Source organism: Leptonychotes weddellii, chromosome 15 (genome assembly GCF_054177405.1).
Source record: "Leptonychotes weddellii isolate Sample4059 chromosome 15, ASM5417740v2, whole genome shotgun sequence".
NCBI classification, from domain to species: domain Eukaryota; kingdom Metazoa; phylum Chordata; class Mammalia; order Carnivora; family Phocidae; genus Leptonychotes; species Leptonychotes weddellii.
The window spans coordinates 23,389,690-23,409,367 of record NC_138383.1 but is presented as its reverse complement, the minus strand read 5'-3'; the positions used below and the strand labels follow the sequence as shown (position 1 = coordinate 23,409,367).

At 40.1% G+C, this 19,678-nt stretch overlaps 1 protein-coding gene and 1 long non-coding RNA gene across 3 annotated transcripts; one reads left to right on the top strand and one right to left on the bottom strand.

The window, feature by feature from the left end:
- LOC145715860 (U3 small nucleolar RNA-associated protein 18 homolog) lies at nt 1-6,217 on the bottom strand. Its single transcript, XM_081805226.1, has 4 exons — nt 5,718-6,217; nt 3,984-4,096; nt 2,799-2,897; nt 1-143 (listed from the first exon to the last, which is right to left on the bottom strand). The coding sequence occupies exons 1-4, from the start codon at nt 6,054-6,056 to the stop codon at nt 47-49; spliced, it is 648 nt and encodes a 215-aa protein (XP_081661352.1). The 5' UTR covers nt 6,057-6,217; the 3' UTR covers nt 1-46.
- Nucleotides 6,218-6,565: 348 nt separating this feature from the next.
- On the top strand, nt 6,566-15,495 carry LOC145717360 (uncharacterized). Of its 2 annotated transcripts, XR_014140526.1 has the most exons (3): nt 6,566-6,810; nt 7,445-7,508; nt 11,450-15,495. It is a non-coding gene; the product is annotated as an uncharacterized LOC145717360 (long non-coding RNA). The 2 variants fall into 2 exon arrangements; XR_014140525.1 differs by lacking the exon at nt 11,450-15,495 and having other exon boundaries at nt 7,445-9,198.
- Nucleotides 15,496-19,678: the final 4,183 nt, after the last annotated feature.

The window sequence follows — 19,678 nt, the reverse complement described above, 5'->3', positions numbered from 1 at the left end:
CTCATGAGAAAGCTCACAGAACAGAATAGGAACAGAGATTTATTTACTAACTTAAACAGAGATACCAATACTCACCATCTGAAGATGTTTTCCGCTTACTAGTCTCTGCCCAGGCAGGTACTCCCCCCATGGCATGCTGGAATCTAAACAAAAATACAAAATTTCATTTTTGTGTTAATAAATGCTCACCGAGCTTACAAAATTAGATTAGCTCACCTTGAGAGCACGTATACAATCTCTGCCAAAGAAATTATTATGTTTAAGAACAGAAGGACTACACACACAGAATAATCCCAACTTGCCTATATGGGAAACTTTTGTGAACTTCTAACCGTTTCAACTAGTCTTGGATATAGGACACCTGGATACATATTTGTTAATTATTTTTGTCTAGTTACACGTCTGCTTATTTGTTCATATCAACACATCTCAGATCTTGGGACTAAGTAAAGAACTCTGTGGTTATAAACCAATGCTACAGTAATAGAGCACACAGTAAAACACATCTGAGAGAAAATGACCAGGTTGGTAAGAATATACAAAACACAATCACATATCCTTCGAATAAAATTGGAGCATTTCACTCAGGAAAAAGTAAGCTTTACAAGCATGAGAAACAGATTCTGAAGGGCTAGTTTCTGGAAGAGTGCAGAGTGTCATTCTAATTGTTTAATACAGAAGTACAAAGCCACCAAACTCAGCCCACTGGCCATAAACAACTAGAAAACTAGACAAAATACATGAAACTGTTTCCAAAAATTGGACAATAAACAACATAAGATTGCGATCCCTGAGAGAAAGGAAATAACAAGGTGAGCGCTGTCATCCCAAGATTTTCCCCTGAACGCAATTTTTTGAGACCCTGGCACAGAACTAATGAGAAAAAGTCAGACCTGAAAGAGCCTGAGACAACTGGAATTTAAGGGGCAGTGAACAAAAGAAGAGAAAAAGAAAGAGCTCCAGGCGCCTGGGTGGCTCAGTTGGTTGGGTGACTGACTCTTGATTTCATGGTTGTGAGTTCAAGCCCCACATTACGGCTCCATGCTGGGTGTATAGCCTACTTAAAAATTAAAAAAAAAATTTTTTAAAGGATTTGCCTTATTAAAATATAAGTGAATAAAAAATAAAAATAAATTTTAAAAAAATGGGGGGCACCTGGGTGGCTCAGTCAAGCACCCGACTCTTGATCGTGGCTCAGCTTCTTTTTTTTTTAAGATTTTATTTATTTGAGAGAGAGGGAGAGCACAGAGGGAGAGGGAGAAGTAGACTCCCCACCAAGCAGAAAGCCTGACACAGGGCTCGATCCCAGGACTCCGAGATCATGACCTGAGTCAAAGGCAGACGCCCAACTGACTGAGCCACCCAGGCGCCCCTTGGCTCAGCTCAGGGTCGTGAGTTCAAGCCCCGTGTTGGGCTCCATGCTGGGCGTGGAGCCTACTTAAAACAAAAAAGCTCCAAAAATCTGCACTGGGGTCCACAGACATTTTTGCTGAATACTAAGCTGCACATTCAGAGGATGAAACTCCATGAGGTCAGGCAAAGAACTACAAGGGAGCCATAAGTTGCACACCAGAGTTGAGACACTTGAGTTCCAACCAGCAAGCGAAGGTTGGAAACTCAGAGCATTCAGTAGAGATGGCAAAAAGGGCATATCTTAGAAATGGGGCTAAACCAGCCTATAGCAAATGCTACTCTACAGCAAAACTAAGAACAAATCCTAAAAGGATCAAACTAATCTCTAAGCCAATCAAACACCTGCCAAGACAAACTCATTAAAAGTACTCACTCATTCAATATTCACTCATTCAACACTCATTAAAAGCAAAAATCAAAATCCAGACATTGATCAACTTAATATTCACATTGCCCCAAAATCCAATCAAAATTTCTAGACATGCAGAGAAGCAGAAAAACATGAACCATAACCAGAACAAAAATCAGTCAAGAGAAAGACACAGAAATGACAGACATGACAGAAATAGGATACAAGGACTTTGAACTAGCCAATACAAATGAAAAAATGCTCAACATCACTCATTATCAGGAAAATACAAATAAAAACCATGATGAGATACCATCTCACACCTGTCAGAATGTCTAAAATTAACAACAGAGAAAACAACAGATGCTGACAAGGATGTGGAGAAAGGGGAACCCTCCTACACTGTTGGTGGGAATGCAAACTGGTGCAGCCACTCTGGGAAACAGTATGGAGGTTCCTCAAAAAGTTAAAAATAGAGCTACCTTATGATCCAGCAATTGTACTACTAGGTATTTACCCAAAGTATACAAAAATACAGATTTGAAGGGGTACATGCATGCTGATGTTTATTTATAGCAACATTATCATCAATAGCCAAACTATGCAAAGAGCCCAAGTGTCCATCGATTGATGAATAAAGGTGATATATATAACGACTAAGCCACCTAGGCACCCCATGAAGTCATTATTTTAAAAAATACATACATTTCCCAGCTCTGTTCAACTAAAAGAGCCTAGAAGTTATGGAAAAGAAATGGTTTACCATATACAAATAGACAAGCAAGTAAGCAATATCATCACTGATTATGTGTGGGTGGTAGGATTACCAGATTTTCCAAAATTTTTTTGTACTTGTATTCCCTCTCCCTCCAAAATACTAAAACTTACACCATTTCTTCCAGTAGCAACACTCTTACTACTTCAAAATGGAAATCTCACTACCTAAGAAACTGTTACAGCCAAAGACTCAGTGAATCTAAATAAACCACTGATTATAAGTTACAGCTTGGTAAATCACATGGAAAAGGACACTTACTCTTCCTTAAGTCTCTTTTGAAGCTTGTCTTTTGAAAGTTTACTTTCACTGGCATTTTTCATCATATCTTTCCGAAACCGGTTGCTCATCATGTCAACCCTATTAAAAACAAAACAGTATGCTTTAAATGACTTTAAAAGATTCGTCGTAGCTAGTTGTTGCCTTTAAAAATCTGAGAACACATTTAATCAAATATAAGTCAAGATTTGTAAGGTACAGAATATCAAATACACATTAATTTTTTAAAAAAGATAAACACGTAATAGAGAATGCTCTGAAAGAATACCAATGAGTAATGACAAAAATCACACCAATTAAATAGTTATTTCCCACCCATTAAACTGACAAAGTCTGAAAAAAAGATAAAGCGTTGTTTATAAGAATGGAGTGAAATGGACACCTTTCAATTGGAAAGGTAAACTGGGAGAACCTCTTGGTCAGTCTGGCAGTTTTTATCAAGAATCTTACACATGCCTATGCCCTTTGATTAAGTAATTCTACCACAGAAAGTTTTTCTTACAGAAATAATTAGAAAGGAAAAAAGGTTTATGCAGAAAAATATTTGTCTCAATATCAACTTATCAAAGGGAAAAATAGGAAAACCTGTCTAATGATACCTATATAAATTATAGTTAATTCATATAGTAGACTATAATACAACCACTTAAAAACGTTTATAAAGGTTTTTATTTTTAAGTGGAGATAAATGCTTGCAAGACAATACATTCTCATCTCTTACAAGTATAATATTGAGTGTGCTAGGCTTTTTTCTAGCCTTTTCTCAGTTTCAGACATTGTGCTAAGAGCTCCACATACATTATTTCACTTAATCTCAAGAGCCTTCTGATATTACTATTATTACCTCCATTCGAAAGAGAAAAGGGAGGTTCCAAACTTGCCCTTGGTCACTTAGGAACTGGCCAAATTAAAAGGCAAACTCAAATGTGACACCGAACACTATGCTTTCTTTGCTATTCGATACTGCACACAAGAGAAGAGGGCCAACATGTTAACATCGGTTCTCCCTCGGTGGTGGGTTTATGAATGCCCTCTTCTCTCTTCTGCTTTACAGTATTTTTTAAATCTTCACGTAATCACGTGTTTGTAAAGACAACTTCTTTAAAACTTACAAAATAATTTTTTAAATATCCAGAGGATTTCTGGAAGAAAAATTAGGCAACCTACATTTCATCATCTTCATCTTCTTCATCCACCCAAACTGGCTTCTTTTGGAATAGAAAATTATCTTTTGCTTCATTCTCCACTTCCAAGTCACCTGAGTCTTCCTGTACTTGAACCTAGAGAAAACAAAATGCCCTCAAGCACTGAGTTTTTCAGCAGACGCACACACCTTACAGTTAGAGGTCTTGTAGAATGCTTTGCAGGCCCTCTGATGGAACAATGGGACAGAATACTACCACAGCAAATGCTGGAGGCAGAACAGAAAATGCAGAGATGAGAGAATGGCACCATATGCTGGACAGGCAGGTAGGACAAACAGTCAAGGAGCGAAAGCTGACATGCTGAAAGGAGAGGACCAATTAAGATGGGAACAACAAAAGTTGACAGAGGAGGAAAGGAGTTGCAAAAATCCCAGAACTACAGAAATCATGGGGCCAGAGGCAGACTAACATCAAAAATCACGTGATTGAATACCATAACTAATGGGCATTTCACATTCTTAGACATACCTCTTCTCCATCGTTCATAACCATTCTTGACCCCCTACCTTAAGAAAATTTACACTAGACTATCAGATCTAAATCTACACCACAGAATACTCCCAGAAGTTGAGCGTGAACTTTCCCCAAAACCACTAATAGCCATATCCAAATATTTTCTTGCTCGTCTGTTATGAGCCTCACATAGACTGTTCCTTTTTCTTGAAATATTTTTTCTTGACTATGCAACTGTCCCAAAGGCCAGCAGTTTTCCATTAACAGTTCTCTATCTGCCAACGAGATTTCTGCAGCTTCCCTCATAAGCACCCAAAGGAAATACTGACAGTCAATTGACACTGGCCACTTGCGAGGTGGGCATTCATTTACCAAACGGAGTATTCTCATTGAGGCTTTGCTTGGTCATGCTATGTAAAAGTTCCCCGGCCTCTACACACACTCATCTTCCTTTCCCTAAAATGCTTTCTTTTTTTTCCTCTTCAGCACACATCACTGACATATTTGCATTTTACTTTATCTTCTTTTTCTGCCACTGGTACACATGCTCCAAAAGAGCAAGAGACTTTTGTCTGTTTTTGTCCATTGCGTGTCTCCTCCATTGCCTAGAACAGTATCTGGAACTCCCTATCTTGGAAGATAAATCAGGTACAGCATACAAGGAATGATTACAAATGTCCCCAAAAAGTTATAAAAAAAACGTGCAAAAAGGATAAAAAGGGATGATAAAAAGCATGCAGGGTTTTCACTGCCAGAAAAACATACGGCCCCCAACAGACTAACAATGATCTGGTGAACAAATACACGATCATTCTCAGAAGTTGGCCAATCACTTGGGAAGCTGTTAAAACCCACATTCTGATTCCATAACTCCTGAATCACGGCAAGGTACTGAGGCAGGGGATCGAACGGCCACGAGGAAAGAAACACTGGGTTTGGAGAGAGCACAGTGGGACTGAGCCGCTAAAAATGCTCACAACCGCAGTTCGCTACACGTACGTGTACAAGCGCCTGCTGGATACCAGGCGCAGGGGCTCCCCCCCCCCGGGGGGCGGAGAAAGGCGAGGTCTCCGCCCAGCGGAGACTTCCAGTCTGGCACCCGTCGGCGCCCGCGTTCTCCGGGCGCCCGCCGACCTGAGCGCTCCCGGCGCCGCAGGTCGCCCAGGCTCCGCCCCCGGAGGCTCACCGCCCACCGTGCGCCCCGCCCGAGCGCGCCCAGCCCGCACGCCGCGGCCTCCCTCACCCGCGAGCCCTGCAGACGCCGCAGCAACGCGTCCTCGTTGTCCTCGACATCGCCGAACACCAGCTCTTCCAGGCACCGCTCCACGGCCGGCTTGTCCTCCTCCAGCGTCAGGCGGTTCCGCTGCCGGAGCCGTCTCTCCTCCTCCGCCGCGACTGCGATCGCAGCGGCTGCTGCGCTCGGCCGGGCCGGCGGTTTCCGCTGGGATGAAGGAGCAGCCTTTCGGGGCGGCCCGCCCGGCCCTGTTCCGGCTCTCCGGTCCGGCTTCGTTCGGCTCTTCCGGTCCAGCCTCACTCCGGTTCTCCGGTCCGGTTTCGTTCGGCTTCTACGTTCCGGCGGCATCGTTGGGTTGGAGAAGAAACGCAGGCGCTCACGTGGAACCTCGCTGCGCGTGCGCCGAGGTCGTTGGATTTCCGCGGCCGCTGAGGCCCCGCGGGGTCGGAAGGAGCCTGCGCGGTCTGTTAGCACGTGACCAACACTCTCTCCCTACGTAGCGCCCACTCCCCTCACCAACCCCTCCCCGTAGGGGAGTTCCTCCGGGAGGACCAATCTTCCGGGTGGAGGGGGAAGCGGCGTGACTGGAGTGGAAAATTTTTTCCAACACAACTTCGCAGCTGCAACTGATTGAAAGGAGCACAAGAAAGCGAGAGTATAAGCTGGGATGACTGAATGAAACTTCCACTTTTCTTCCTGACTTTTTAACCACTCGACTTAACACGAGCCGCGGTTGCCTTTTCCACCCCCTCGTCTTGGTACGGCCCTTGGAGTACGGAGCCTGCAGAGGGTCCCACGCTGGAGGAGAGAAAGGAGGGTATGTAGGGAAGTGGGCCAATCGGGGCGCGGGTCACGGCGCAGGCGCGCTGGGGAGGGAGGGCTATGCTAATGTTGTTGATATCCTGGGGCCACCCGAGTTAAAGGGGGGAAATCCGGGGGCTGCCGCAGCCGCCACCGGTCTGGGCCCAGCGGGGGCCCCCCTGTAGTCGCCGTAGTCCCGGGGAGAGGCGCCTGCCCCCAGCTCGGGGAGGGGGCGCCGCGGGCCCGGGGAGCACGGACAACCCCTACCCATGAGGCCCTGATGGAAAACACAAAGGATCTGGTGAGAGCCGAGCGCGGCAGCCGCTTTGTGTGCCAGGTGGGGGGGACGCCTGCAGCTCCCCGACCCCAGGAACCCCTGCAGCTCTTTGACCCCGCTCCCAGGCCTGTTTCTCCATCCCACGCCCCCTCAACCTCCAGAGTCCCCCTCCCCCTACCGGCCGTTAAACGATTCGGGGGTTCCCCTCCCCCCACCCCCTCAGCCCCGGACTCGGCGGGGTTCTCTCTACTTCCTCCACTCTTTGGGAGAAAAATTTTAGAAGAAAGTTTTTCTCTGCGTCCCGCCCCCCCCTCCCCCTTCAGCTCTGGCTGGTGGAGGCGGGGGGGGGCGGGGGGGAGGCTGGATTTGAGACTTTTCCTTTTTTAGCTGTCCAGGGTGGGAGAGTGGAGTCCTCACTTGCCCCAGAGGGGCCTAGTTTGAGTGCTTTGCGGGGGAAGGTGCCTCTCCGCTCCGGGGCGAGTGCCGCGAGGCATTTCGCACGTGGAGGTGGAAATACTGAAAGGGGGCGGGGTGGGCACGTGTGGGAGTGGTGTTTGGGAAGTAGCCACCTGGGCCGCTTCTTTAAAAGGGTTCTAGGTTGGGGGGCTTTCGGGACCATTGCGTTCTCTTTTGTGAAATAAGAATCCTAACGTTTCAGAGTCGGAAGAGACATTAGAGGTCACCCAAAGCAGCCGTCCCCTCTGCAGCCTCTCTGACAAGTGGTATGTAGTCTGGCGTTTGCTTGAACCCTTACCAACACTGAACGGTCTCTGCTGCCCAGGAAAGCCCGTTCCGTTCGAATTGTTGTTTGCATGCCCTTATTACACCCTTCAGTCTCATTCATGTCCTTGTTAAGTTGCTCCCTTTTTTACTTCTCAAATTTTCTCTCACATCCTCCTCACCCACCCACCGCTCATTGGCCTATATTCTGTGAGCCAGGAGAGAACAGCAGGGAAGTGGAGGAAGGAGGGTTTGAGAGATAGTGAGGGCCAGCTGAAAACTTCGCTGGGTCATTTTCAAATGCGCTGGCTTGTATGTCTGAGAGTGGTTGATGTTTTTCTACAGGAAGCTTGGGAATTACAGTCTGGGATTTCATGGTCGTTTTCTCTCACTAGTGCATCTTTTCGTAGGTAGAAAATTCAGCAACACCTCTGTATTTCTCCTCCCTCAAAGCACATTTGCTTGTTGCCTAAATCACTTTCCCTAAAGCTGCCTAAATTGTCTTCTGGGGATAGTACTGAAGCTGTTAGAAGCATCTCCTGGTACAGACGTGGTCAGAACTGTCCCCCCCCCCCCCCCGCCCCTTCCTTTTGACCTGTGTCTTCCTTTCAAGCTGGGCTTCTTCTCAAAGCCCCTCCTTCACAATATTTTCATTTCTTTCTTTATTATTACTTACTTTTGCAGTTCTCTTATTATGAGATTTGAAATTTTTGGAACACTTTTATATTTGTTTACAGTTTGCAGTAGTTTTCATATTCTTTACATTAGTATGTGCCATTTATCACTCGGTCGTTGAGGTAGTTCCCTTTCTGCTGTTGTCAGTTAACATTTTTCTAATGTTCTTCATTTGCTGAGCTGTGCTGCCTCCAAAAGTAGTTTTGTTGGCGTAAGAATCTTCAGGGCACTTGTTTTTCCTCTTCCTAATATAGTGAAGTGGAGTCAAGACATAACAGATAAGATGTAGAAGTAATGAACCTGGTCTAAAAGCCAGAGAATAAATTTCCTCTTAAACTACCAGTCCCCAGTTTAAAATACTGAAACACAGACATTTTTCTCTCTCCCCATGTCATGACTTAGAGACTCCTGCTCTGCTCTACCATGCTTACTTAGACTGTATTCTTTTTGTTTACCTCAACACCAATGAGTGTTTAGAAAGAAAATAGCTGTCTTTTTTTTTTTTTTTTTTTTTTGGCACCATCTCTTTCTCTGAATAACAAGTAGCTTCTATTTATATAGAACCCCCTCTGAAGGCTTCTGGGTACCTTGCAAATTATGGCAAAAGTGTCTTGAATAAGTATTTGTCCATGAGTATTTTATGTTGGGCCATGTTTTTCAACAATCCAATTTTTAATTTTATAGTTTGACATCAGTTTCACTAGAATTTAACATGGAAATGAATACTACGTACTTAAAAAAACTGATAGAGCTGTGTAATTCTGTCTTTAAAGTTCTAATTACTGTGGAGTTCCAGGTTATTTTCCAGCTGACTTTAAACATGAACTGTCATGACTTAAGCTGATTGACTTTGGAGACATTTGCATTCTGAACATACTAGACAGGAACAACTGGTTTTATTTTTAAAGAAGACACTGTTGTATTTTTTTGTGACTGGTTATATGGTGACCTGATTAGAGTCTAAACCTTGCTACATATTCAGATGCTTTTAGGCCCTCAAATTGTTTGAAAATATAACAGTAGTCAAAAAAAGGTAGAGCTGTAGGTTACAAGTGAAAACAGCATATTAATGTCATAAATAAGAACCACTAGATTACTGAAAGCCAAGAGTGCTCAGTGGTTTGAGTGACCATATTCTAAAATTAGACAAGTCACTATTTTTTGATTGCTCCTTATTTCTGTTTTCATTTTTAAAATGTTTGCTGAAAAAGATATAATCTTTTCACATTTAAATATTAAGGTAAGCAAGTTAAAATGTAACAGTTTCAGGGTTTCAAATCCAAGAGAAAGATGAAAACATCAGGTCAGTAGAAGAGGAGGAGTTAAAATAGTTAAACAAGAAAAGATATGTCTCCTAACACCGGACTATAAGTAACTGTCCAACACTACCTTTAGTTTTTTATAAAAATTACAGATTGGTTTAGATTTAATCATGATTTTTAATGACTTTTTTTTTTTTTAAGATTTACACACACACACACAGATTTAGACTTTTTCTTCTTTTTTTGCTGGAACCCCCAAGAAAAGGTGGAAAGGAAATAATTCCTATATGAAAAAGCCTGATTTGAGGTGGGATGAAATGATATAGTAAGAGAGGTACGGGCAGACTAGGTTCGTGTTTCAATTCTGCCACTGACTAGCTTCATAGCACTTGTCAGATGAAATTCTGGGCCTCAATTTTCTCATCCTCATAGTGGAAGGGCTGGTCTAGAATCAGCATTGACCAACAGAACTTTGTGCAGTGATAGGAATGTCTTATATGTGTGTCATCCAATATGGCAGCCGCTAGCTACACCTGGCTGTTGGGCACTTAAAAGGTAGCTAGTGCAATGGAAAGATCCGATTTTTTCGTTTGATTTAATCAGTGTAAATTTAAATAGCCACAGATCTGCCATGTTGGACATGCAGATGTAGAAGAGCATTTTTCCAAACTTACCTAATCATTAAAACCACCTCTTGGGGCTCTTGTAACCATATAAAACCTCTCTCCCAGTGATTATCATTCAAAAGGTCTGCAGTGGGGCCTAAGACTCTGTTTTTAATGCACACCCGAAAAAGTTTTTATCAGATTGATCAGGGAAGTACTGCATTTGAATATTTCTAAACTCCCTTTTAGTTCTCACGTTAGTATTGATAACTTAAAATTTAACGTAGTGGAAATAAGCTCTGGACAAAGTTGGCAAACTGGCCAGGCTCTCACTCTCCAGCTCCTGACCTGTGATCTTAAGTAAGTTGCTTAACCTCTTCAGGCGTCATCTTTCTCCCCTAACTGTGGGTCGAGCTTCAGGGTTCCTACCTCACTCCCAGGGTTTCTGTAAACCAATCAGATGTGATGACCAGCATACAAGAAATTGTGAGCTGCTATAAAGTATTAAGATATCTTTTCAGGGGCGCCTGGGTGGCTCAGTTGGTTAAGCGACTGCGTTCGGCTCAGGTCATGATCCCAGGGTCCTGGGATCGAGTCCCACATCGGGCTCCCGGCTCAGCAGGGAGCCTGCTTCTCCCTCTGACCCTCTCCTCTCTCATGCTGTTTCTCTCTCGCTCACTCTCTAATAAGTAAATAAAATCTTTAAAAAAAATCTTTTCAAAAACCCTTTTTCTTTTTTCTTCTTCACTATTGCCTGTTACTACTACTATTTTGATGGAATAGGTCACATATAATAACTCAATTAATTTAGTAATTTGTTCCCCCAACTATTTGGCCATAGTTTGTAGTGTATGTGGAGGACATGCATAGTAAATCTAACACTTTTTTGTATTTCTGTTGCTTAGCATAATTTGTCTATATTGCTCAATAAATATTGGATGATATCACCTTTTGCTTTCCTTTTAGATCTCAAAACTTCAGTTAGCTGGTTGAAGATTATTTTACACAAGAGAGAAATAACCCCCTATGTACACATATGTGTTTAATCCTATTTTTAATTGTTTCATTATTAATACCCCATGGTTATTATTGTTCAGTGATGATGTATCTTTTGCACAACCAGCTCCAAATATATTTTCAAAAGAAACACCAAGATAATATCATCATCTTAGGTCAGTGTTTTTAGGTTATACCAAATCTGTTTCACTTATTTTTTGTTGTATTAACATATTAATAAATGAGCTTATTTGATTGCTCAAACTACATTTGCACTACAGTCCCAGCTTTAGTATGAATTCTGTTATTTGTGGTAGAGTAGATAGCTGGTAATGATCTTAAAGTCCCTCTCAGCTACTGCCTTTCAGACTTAATTTTGATGGCGGTCATCTTTTTTTTAATTAGCTTTCCAGGTTCATACTTAAGGATTCATAGCTTTCTTCTGAAGAACTGAAAGCCCGTTCATGTGAATTATTTTATCATACATCCTTCCTATGTGGTACGTGATGTTTCCTTATTTAGAAGAGAGGGAAACTGAGACCCAAGTATTTGTTACATCCAAAGTCATAAGTGATAGAACCAGAACTTGAACCCAAACAGATAGAAATGTGTATTTCTTATATATCCAAGAAAAGCTTCCTTTTGCTCACAGTTGCTTTAAGCTGTAGAATACTGTTATGTAGAATATTGTACTCTCCTGTCATTCCCTGGGTACTTTTCAGTTTCTTTAAGGGGGTTACTTAGTATATTATTGTTTTCAGTTTCCTCTTGATTGTATCATTGACATGAATTTATTCTTTCACATGATCTTGTGCAAAACAAAAACCCAGTAATCCCAAATCCTCACCATTTTATCTTCCTCTAATAATAAGCTGAGAAAGAATGAAGGCATTTCTGTTAAGGCCAGTGAATTCACAATGCCAGACTGCTTTTCGTCCTGATGGCAGAATGACGAAAACCAGCAAGAGCTTAAATAGCTCTCTAGCTTCTACTGAGTTCAGTCGTCATAGATCTCTTAATTCCTTTAGTTTTAACTTTGTGAGTTCACCCATACAACCTTCAAATTCAAGGATTTAAGAAACTTCATGACTATAAAACCTGGAAAATTATGTGGGCCACTGCACCCTATTGGTTTGGATAATGGAGAGTTGATTAACTTATGATGAGTTTATTCATATTGACATTATACTGTTACTACTTTGTTGTATATTTATTTGTGCTTGCATTTAGAATCTCAAATTTTTCCTAGAAAAGTTTTACCTTTCAAATCCTTTATAGATTTTAAAGGGTGGAAGGTTCATCAGGCTGGTAATTACAGTAGGGAAATGAAATTTTACTGTGATCTGTGACTCTTCCTTACATTTTGTCACTATAAAAACCTTTTTGTTTTATTTTTTCACTACAGAAGTATTACACATTTGCTGTTTAAAAAAGGAAAATGAAAACCATAGAAAGTTAAAATCATCTCCCATTCCATTGTCAACCCGTTAATAGTTAAGTTATTTCTTCTAGGATCTTCCTAAATGCATATACGAACATAGATATATGAATCTGTGCATATACCAGCATACTTTTTTTTTTTTAAATAAAAAGTGAGCCATGCCATTCCTATTTTAGAATTTATTTTTTTCACTCAGTATCTTACCTATTACTAATCATTCCCCTACTGGTGGTTAGATTGCCTCCAGGTTCTCACTATTACATTATTGCTTTAAGAAACATTTTTCCATATAGATTTTTGTGTCCTATGAGTATTTCTGAAGGACAGATTCCAAAAAGTGGAACTACATTATCAAAAGGCATACTTTTTTTTTTTTTTTAAGATTTCACAAATAATGTCAAATTGCATTCCAAAAAGATGGCCTAAGTTTTCCTTCCTATCAAGGATATATCAGGGCTGTTTCACACATATATTTGCCATGCCAAATATCATCAATCCCTCCATTTTTATCAGCTTAATGAATTTTAAGAAGGTAATTTATGCTTTGTAGAAATTGACCTTATTTTTGTAAGAATAATACATGTACTTGATAGTACAATGTTAAACAATGGTAAAAGTGCCCCCCAAACAGGATCCTTTACAGCAGTCTCTTTCTCTTCCCCATACAGCTCTCCTGAAACAAGTGCTTATAATTCTTTTGGCTTTTTCATCTAGAGTCTATCTCCATAATTCTAAATATTAGGCATACATCACTCAGTGTGTGAATCCTACACTGAGTGTAGATAGATATTTTGACTTCCTCTGTGGTCTATATATGTCCATACGAAATATGTCCAAATATTAGGTGAGGTTTCTACTCCTCAAGATTTTAAATAGTCACCTAACATGATTTTTCAGTTGTTTTTTTTTTTTTTTAACGATTTTATTTATTTGACAGAGAGAGCACAAACAAGGGGAGCGGCCGGGAGAGGGAGAAGCAGGCTCCCTGCTGAGCAGGGAGCCTGACGTGGGACTCGATCCCAGGACCCTGGGATCATGACCTGAGCTGAAGGCAGACACTTAACTGACTGAGCCACCCAGGCACCTCTGATTTTTCAGTTTTGTGATTGAAGAGCGAAGTGTTCAAAAAGCACATTATTTGAAATAGTTTTATTTGACCCTTCCTATCTCTGCTTACAGAAGTTAACTGACAGAACAATAATTAAGAAAGGGGAAAAAAGAGGTTAAAATTTAACGTAGGTCTAAGATTATTTTCTTGATTCTTATTGCTAGTGTTCATTTTAGCTGTATGACCTCGGGCAAGTTGCTTAGCCTATTTGAGCCTCTGCTTCCTCATCTGTAAAATGGAAGTAATAATAGTCGTGAGGATTTAACTGCATTACTACACATTAAGTGCTTAGAATGTGCCTAGCACATACTGAGCATCCTGTAAATATTAGTTGTATTATCATAAGAGACCTTTCACAGATCACTAGCAAAAATAGTCCAGTAAGACATTATTATGAAATTTATGAATAAACTCTCAGGGCAGAATGTGTTTCTGAACCAAATTAGATGAAAATGAAGAAGAATTACTCTGGAAAACTGTTAAATGATACAAAAAGTGAATCTAATAATGGTAGGTAAAGTGTTTTGAAAAATGACAAAACCAGTATTTCTAAGATAGTAGTACTTTAGTTATGTATGTGTAGACTTCCAGGTTTGGAGAACAGTGTCAGCAGCCTGATCCAATTTCCCCACCTACCTTTCTCTAAACCTATAAAGCCAACAGAAAGCACATATCCATCACACATCACCCATGCCTTCAGCATTATTAGGAACATTACCACAACCTTCAAATTACCTCTAAGTAGAGAAATAAATCCGATTCGAACAGCTCCTTCTGCCCAATCCTGTGGATGTGAAGAGAGAGAGAAGGCTTAACAGGTTCACTGATAAGAGTTTAGGGCCATGGGAGACTTAGATGAAGCACAGAATATCCCTTCCAGAAAGAGAATCACCACTAAGTTCCAAAGTACTGAACATAGGTTTGAAACTTGGTAGTTTGCAGCTTTGGCCACAGAGAAGAGCTTGAAAGTAAGTGGTGCCAGAATTGGTAATTTAAGTTAGAAGCAGTGCTTCATAGGGAAGGGGTGGAGACATGGCAGTGAGGAGAAAGAAGGAGGAGGAGAAATTAATACTCTTCCAAAAAAGAAAGAGAAAGTAAACTTAGGAGTGTTCTTGAACCAGGAACTCTTGACCAGGAAATGAATAGAAATAGGAAAGAATGGACTACATGTAGACAGAACTACTGTAGGAAAAAATGTGAATCAGAACATTCAACTGGTGAAAATCTTCCCTTCCCCCACCCCAAAAACATAAGGTAGAAGAAAATTGACACAACACTCAAAATGAAATAAAACGTCCTCAAACTAGTGTTTGGGGATATGAAGAAAAAGCCTTGAATCAGAAATATAAAACTAAGAATGGAATAAAATCAGAGTAGATTAAACTCAGAAAAGAGAAGAAAAACATACCAGAAATGAAGAGTAAGTTACAAGGTTCCCACCGAACAGTCAATTCAAATGCAAATATAATAAAAGAATTCAAGAGAAGCAGGAAAACAGTCAAGAGAATGAAAATGAGATTCTTTTTTAATTGACACTTTAAATGGAAGATGGGTCCAAAAAGTCTAATATGTAGTTGGTGCCTCTCAAGAAGGAAAAAGGATAAAGCCATGATATCCAAGACAACTTCCTGGAAATAAAAATCTAAATGTCCACATCAGAAGTTCATACCAGAAGGTAAACTGCAGGATACATTCCAGTAAAGCTGTAGGACTTTTAAGATACAGAAAAATTCTCCAGGGGCGCCTGGGTGGCTCAGTTGGTTAAGCGACTGCCTTCGGCTCAGGTCATGATCCTGGAGTCCCGGGATCGAGTCCCGCATCGGGCTCCCTGCTCGGCAGGGAGTCTGCTTCTCCCTCTGACCCTCCTCCCTCTCATGCTCTCTGTCTCTCATTCTCTCTGTCTCAAATAAATAAATAAAATCTTTAAGAAAGAAAACATCAGGTCCCATGCAAGAAAACAAAAAGCGAAAGGGCATTTCCACCTTGAAATTTAGAAGCCTCTTATTATATGTTAGCCTTGTACAAGAATGTTCATAACGACTTTCTTCAAAGTAGTCAAATCTGGATGGAGAATGGATAAACATATATTGTTGAAGTGCAATATTAGCGGGCACCCGGGTGGCTCAGTCAGTTAAGCGTCTGCCTTTGGCTCAGGTCATGATCTCAGGGTCCTGGGGTCGAGTCCTGCATCGGGCTCCTTGCTCAGCAGGGAGCCTGCTTCTCCCTCTGCCTGCCACTCCCCCTGCTTGTGTGTGCACACATGTGCTCTCTCTCTGACAAATAAAATCTTTAAAAAAAAAAAAACAATATTAGCAGTAAAAAGCAATGAACCATTCATACATATAGTAGTATGGATAAATCTCAAAAATACTATGCTGAGTGAGCTAAATTAGATGTCAAAATGTCCATAGCGTTTTATTCCATTTAAATAAATACATGGAAAATACATGCAAAATTAACCCCTAGTACTAGAACTTCTGGGGGAGGAGGAGGATTGAATGGGAAAGGACATGAGGGTGCTTTCTGGAATGACAGATAATTTCTGCATCTTGATAAACATTCAAAATTATGCCTCAATTAAAAAAACTCTTGGGTAAAGGGGGAATGTAAACAAATTACAGAGTTCCTAAAAAATTATGATAATGAAAATACTACATATAAGAATCTGTGGAATACTTTGAAGGCAGTGAGCAGAGGAAAATTCATAGTCCTAAATATTTATTTGTTAAAGAGTAAAATTCAAGTAAATTTTTAAAATCTTACTGACTTTATTCAGTCATTGGTAAATTCTGCAGCATCCAATCTAGCAGATAGAAAGGCGCTCCGTCCGAATTGCTTTACAAAGCAAGAGATTTTTATAGACCAAAGTGGGTGGGAACAAGGAAGTTACACTGGGCATTTGCTGGTTGGTTAAAGCTGGGTTGCTTTTGTTACTGGAGCAAAGGGAAGTCTTAGATCTGGGTCAGGCAATGTATGCTGTGCGGGCACTCACTGATGATTTACCTAGGCCTGCCTTTTCAGGAAGAGGGGAATATAGAAACTTCGATCCTAAATCTTGGTTTGCTGAGGTGGCTTAGCCTGAGCAACTCCATCTTGGACCTAATCTGGTTACTTTATCACAGTTAAAAAAAAAAAAGAATGAAAATAATTCCCAAATCAGAAATGAAAAAAGAAGAACAAAGTAAGCCAAAGGGGGGGGAAAAAAACACCCACAAAAAATTAAAGATAAAAGTAGAAATTAATGAGTTAACAGAAAAACTATACACCAAATTGATGATTCAATCCTGGACCTTTAGGGGAAATTCACAAAATAGATAAGCCACTGGCTAGTTTAATCAAGGAGGAAAAGAAAAAGCACAAAATACACAAAATAGATGACAAGGGGAAAAGAACTTGATACAGAAGAAATTGAGAAAATCTTATGCAACCATTTTACACACTTCTATGCAAATAAATTTGAAAACCTAGATGAAGTGGATTCTTAGGAAAATACAGTTTAAGAAAACCTCATTAGAGATTTTTAAAAAATGGGTGCTAGGGTGGCTCAGCCAGTTAAGTGTCCCAAGTCTTGATCTCGGCTCAGGTCTTGATCTCAGAGTTGTGAGTTCAGGTCCCACTTTGGGCTCCACACCCAGCTTAAAAAAAGGGGGGGAGTGGGTACCTAGATGGCTCAGTCAGTTAAGTGTCTGACTTTTAATTTTCCGCTCATATCATGATCTCAGGGTCAAGAGATCAAGCCCCATGTCAGGCTCCGTGCTGGCATGGATCCTGCCTAAGATTCTGTCTCTCCCTCTGCCCCACCTCCCACCCTCTGCTCTCCCTCTCAAATTTAAAAATAAATAAAAATTTTTAAAATTTTTTAACTTAATGGAAGACACAAATTTATCAAGGAGCTATCCCACAAAACACCAAACCTATGTGATTTCACAAGGGAAATCTGCAAAACCTTTAGAGCCCATACATTCCCAAAGCTACATAAATTACTTCAGAACATAGAAAATGCAGAAGAACTTTCCCATTTTTTTTTACAAACTTTCTAATTTTACAAAGCAAGAGTAATACCAGTTTCTAAACCTGTTAAAGGTGGTGCAAAAAATGAAAATTACAGATATTTATGAATATCAATGCAAAATCTTAAATACTGTGCAAACTTTAACACTGCATTAAGAAAATACATCATGATGAAGTGAGGTTTATAGTAGGAATACAAAGATGATTCAGTATTTGGAACTCTTTTGATACAGTTCACCATATTAATGGGTCTAAGGAGAAAAATCATATTCTCTTTATAGATGCTGAAAAAGTCTGTGGCAAAATTCAGCACCTATTCCTAACTTTAAAGTTTTAAGAAAACAGGAATTGATAGATCCTTAACATGATTTTCGTAAATACAGAGAAGCATACATGCATACATACGCCTAAATCCTAAGGCCAGCATCTTAAGATAGACACTAAAATCATAAAGCTGTGCATTGTTTCTGGTATATAACATTGTACTGCAAATATGAAAAAGTACAGATAGGAAAGAGAAAACAATTGTAAGCATAGTAATGGGAAAAGAAAAAAAGTTTGTTTGCAGATGACATGATAGTTCATCTGGAAAGCCCCAGAAAATCAATGACAAAACTATTTCAAAGTAATTTAGCAAGACTGAAGGATATAAAATAAATCTTCATGTATTCAGTAACCAATTATACAATATAACAAGAAGGAAAATTGCATTTACAAAGCAACAAAAAGTAAGATATTTAAATTTCTAAGAATTTGGTTTTAACAAAAATCTACATAAAACGTTTCTTAAAGACACAAGGTATAACTAAACAATTGGAAAAACATCCCTTGTTTTTGGTTAAGAACTCTCAACCTCATGATGTCACTTTCTTCCTGAGTTAATAAATTTAATGAGATCCTAATAATACCAACAGTTTTTGGTATAGAGCTATACTAGTTAATACTGGAATTCATTTGGAAAAATAAACGTGTAAGAATATCAAATCATTGGGGGGGGAAGATCTTTGAGTGGAGTATAGCCCTACCAAATATCAGAATATATTAGGGAGGCTTTATAATTTGAAAAGCAAGATATTGGCACATGAATAGACCAATAAAATACTATAAAGTCCAGATATGGACACAGCTACATACAGAAACCTAATGCTTTATTAAAGTGGTATTTCAAATCACTAAAACAAAAGGGACATTTTAATAACAGGTGTTGGCACCATTAGATAGCCACTTAGGAAAAGATATTAGGTCATTTCTTCACACCATGGGTAAGAATAAACTCCAAATGGATCAGAGGTCTAAATATTAAAAAATGCACAAATAACAAAATAGGGGTGAACTTTCCTATAGAGTGGTCATAAGGAAAAGTTTTCTGAGTCAAAATCAAGTTTAAAAAAATACTGATATATTTTACTGCAGTTAAAAAATTTTTAATTTCAAAAAAAAAAAATTTTAATTTCATGACAACTTTATAAGCAAAAGCAAAATTTGCCATATTTTACAAAGGGTAAATTCCTAAATACACAGAACTTGGAAAAAAACATCTAAGAGACTAAAAACCCTAAAGAGAAAAGGGCAAAAGAACACACATCGCATAGACATACAAAAGAAGATACAAAAATGGCTCTGTGTAAAACAATACTGAGCACATCTTGGTTTTTTGGTGTTTTTTTTTTTACATTTTTTTTATTCTTATGTAAATCCCCATACATTACATCATTAGTTTTAGATGAAGTGTTCCATGATTCATTGTTTCTGCTTAACACCCAGTGCTCCATGCAGAATGTGCCCTCCTCAATATCCACCATCAGGCTAACCCATCCTCCCACCCCACCCCAGAACCCTCAGTTTGTTTTTCAGAGTCCATCGTCTCTCATGGTGCGTCTACCCCTCCAATTTCCCCCGCTTCATTCTTCCCCCGCTTCATTCTTCCCCTCTGGCTACCTTCTTCTTCTTCTTTTTTGTTTTTTCTTAACATATATTGCATTATTTGTTTCAGAGGTACAGATCTGAGATTCAACAGTCTTGCCCAATTCACAGCGCTTACCAGAGCACATACCCTCCCCAGTGTCTATCACCC

What these genes read in the sequence shown, in the direction of transcription:
- LOC145715860 (XM_081805226.1), bottom strand. Translation starts at nt 6,056, where the DNA reads ATGCCGCCGGAACGTAGAAGCCGAACGAAACCGGACCGGAGAACCGGA. An exon ending in GAAGATGAAGATGATGAAAT is followed by an intron (nt 2,898 to 3,983) that starts GTAGGTTGCCTA and finishes TGTTTTTAATAG; the next exon opens with GGTTGACATGATGAGCAACC. An exon ending in CAAAAGAGACTTAAGGAAGA is followed by an intron (nt 144 to 2,798) that starts GTAAGTGTCCTT and finishes ATTTTTGTTTAG; the next exon opens with ATTCCAGCATGCCATGGGGG.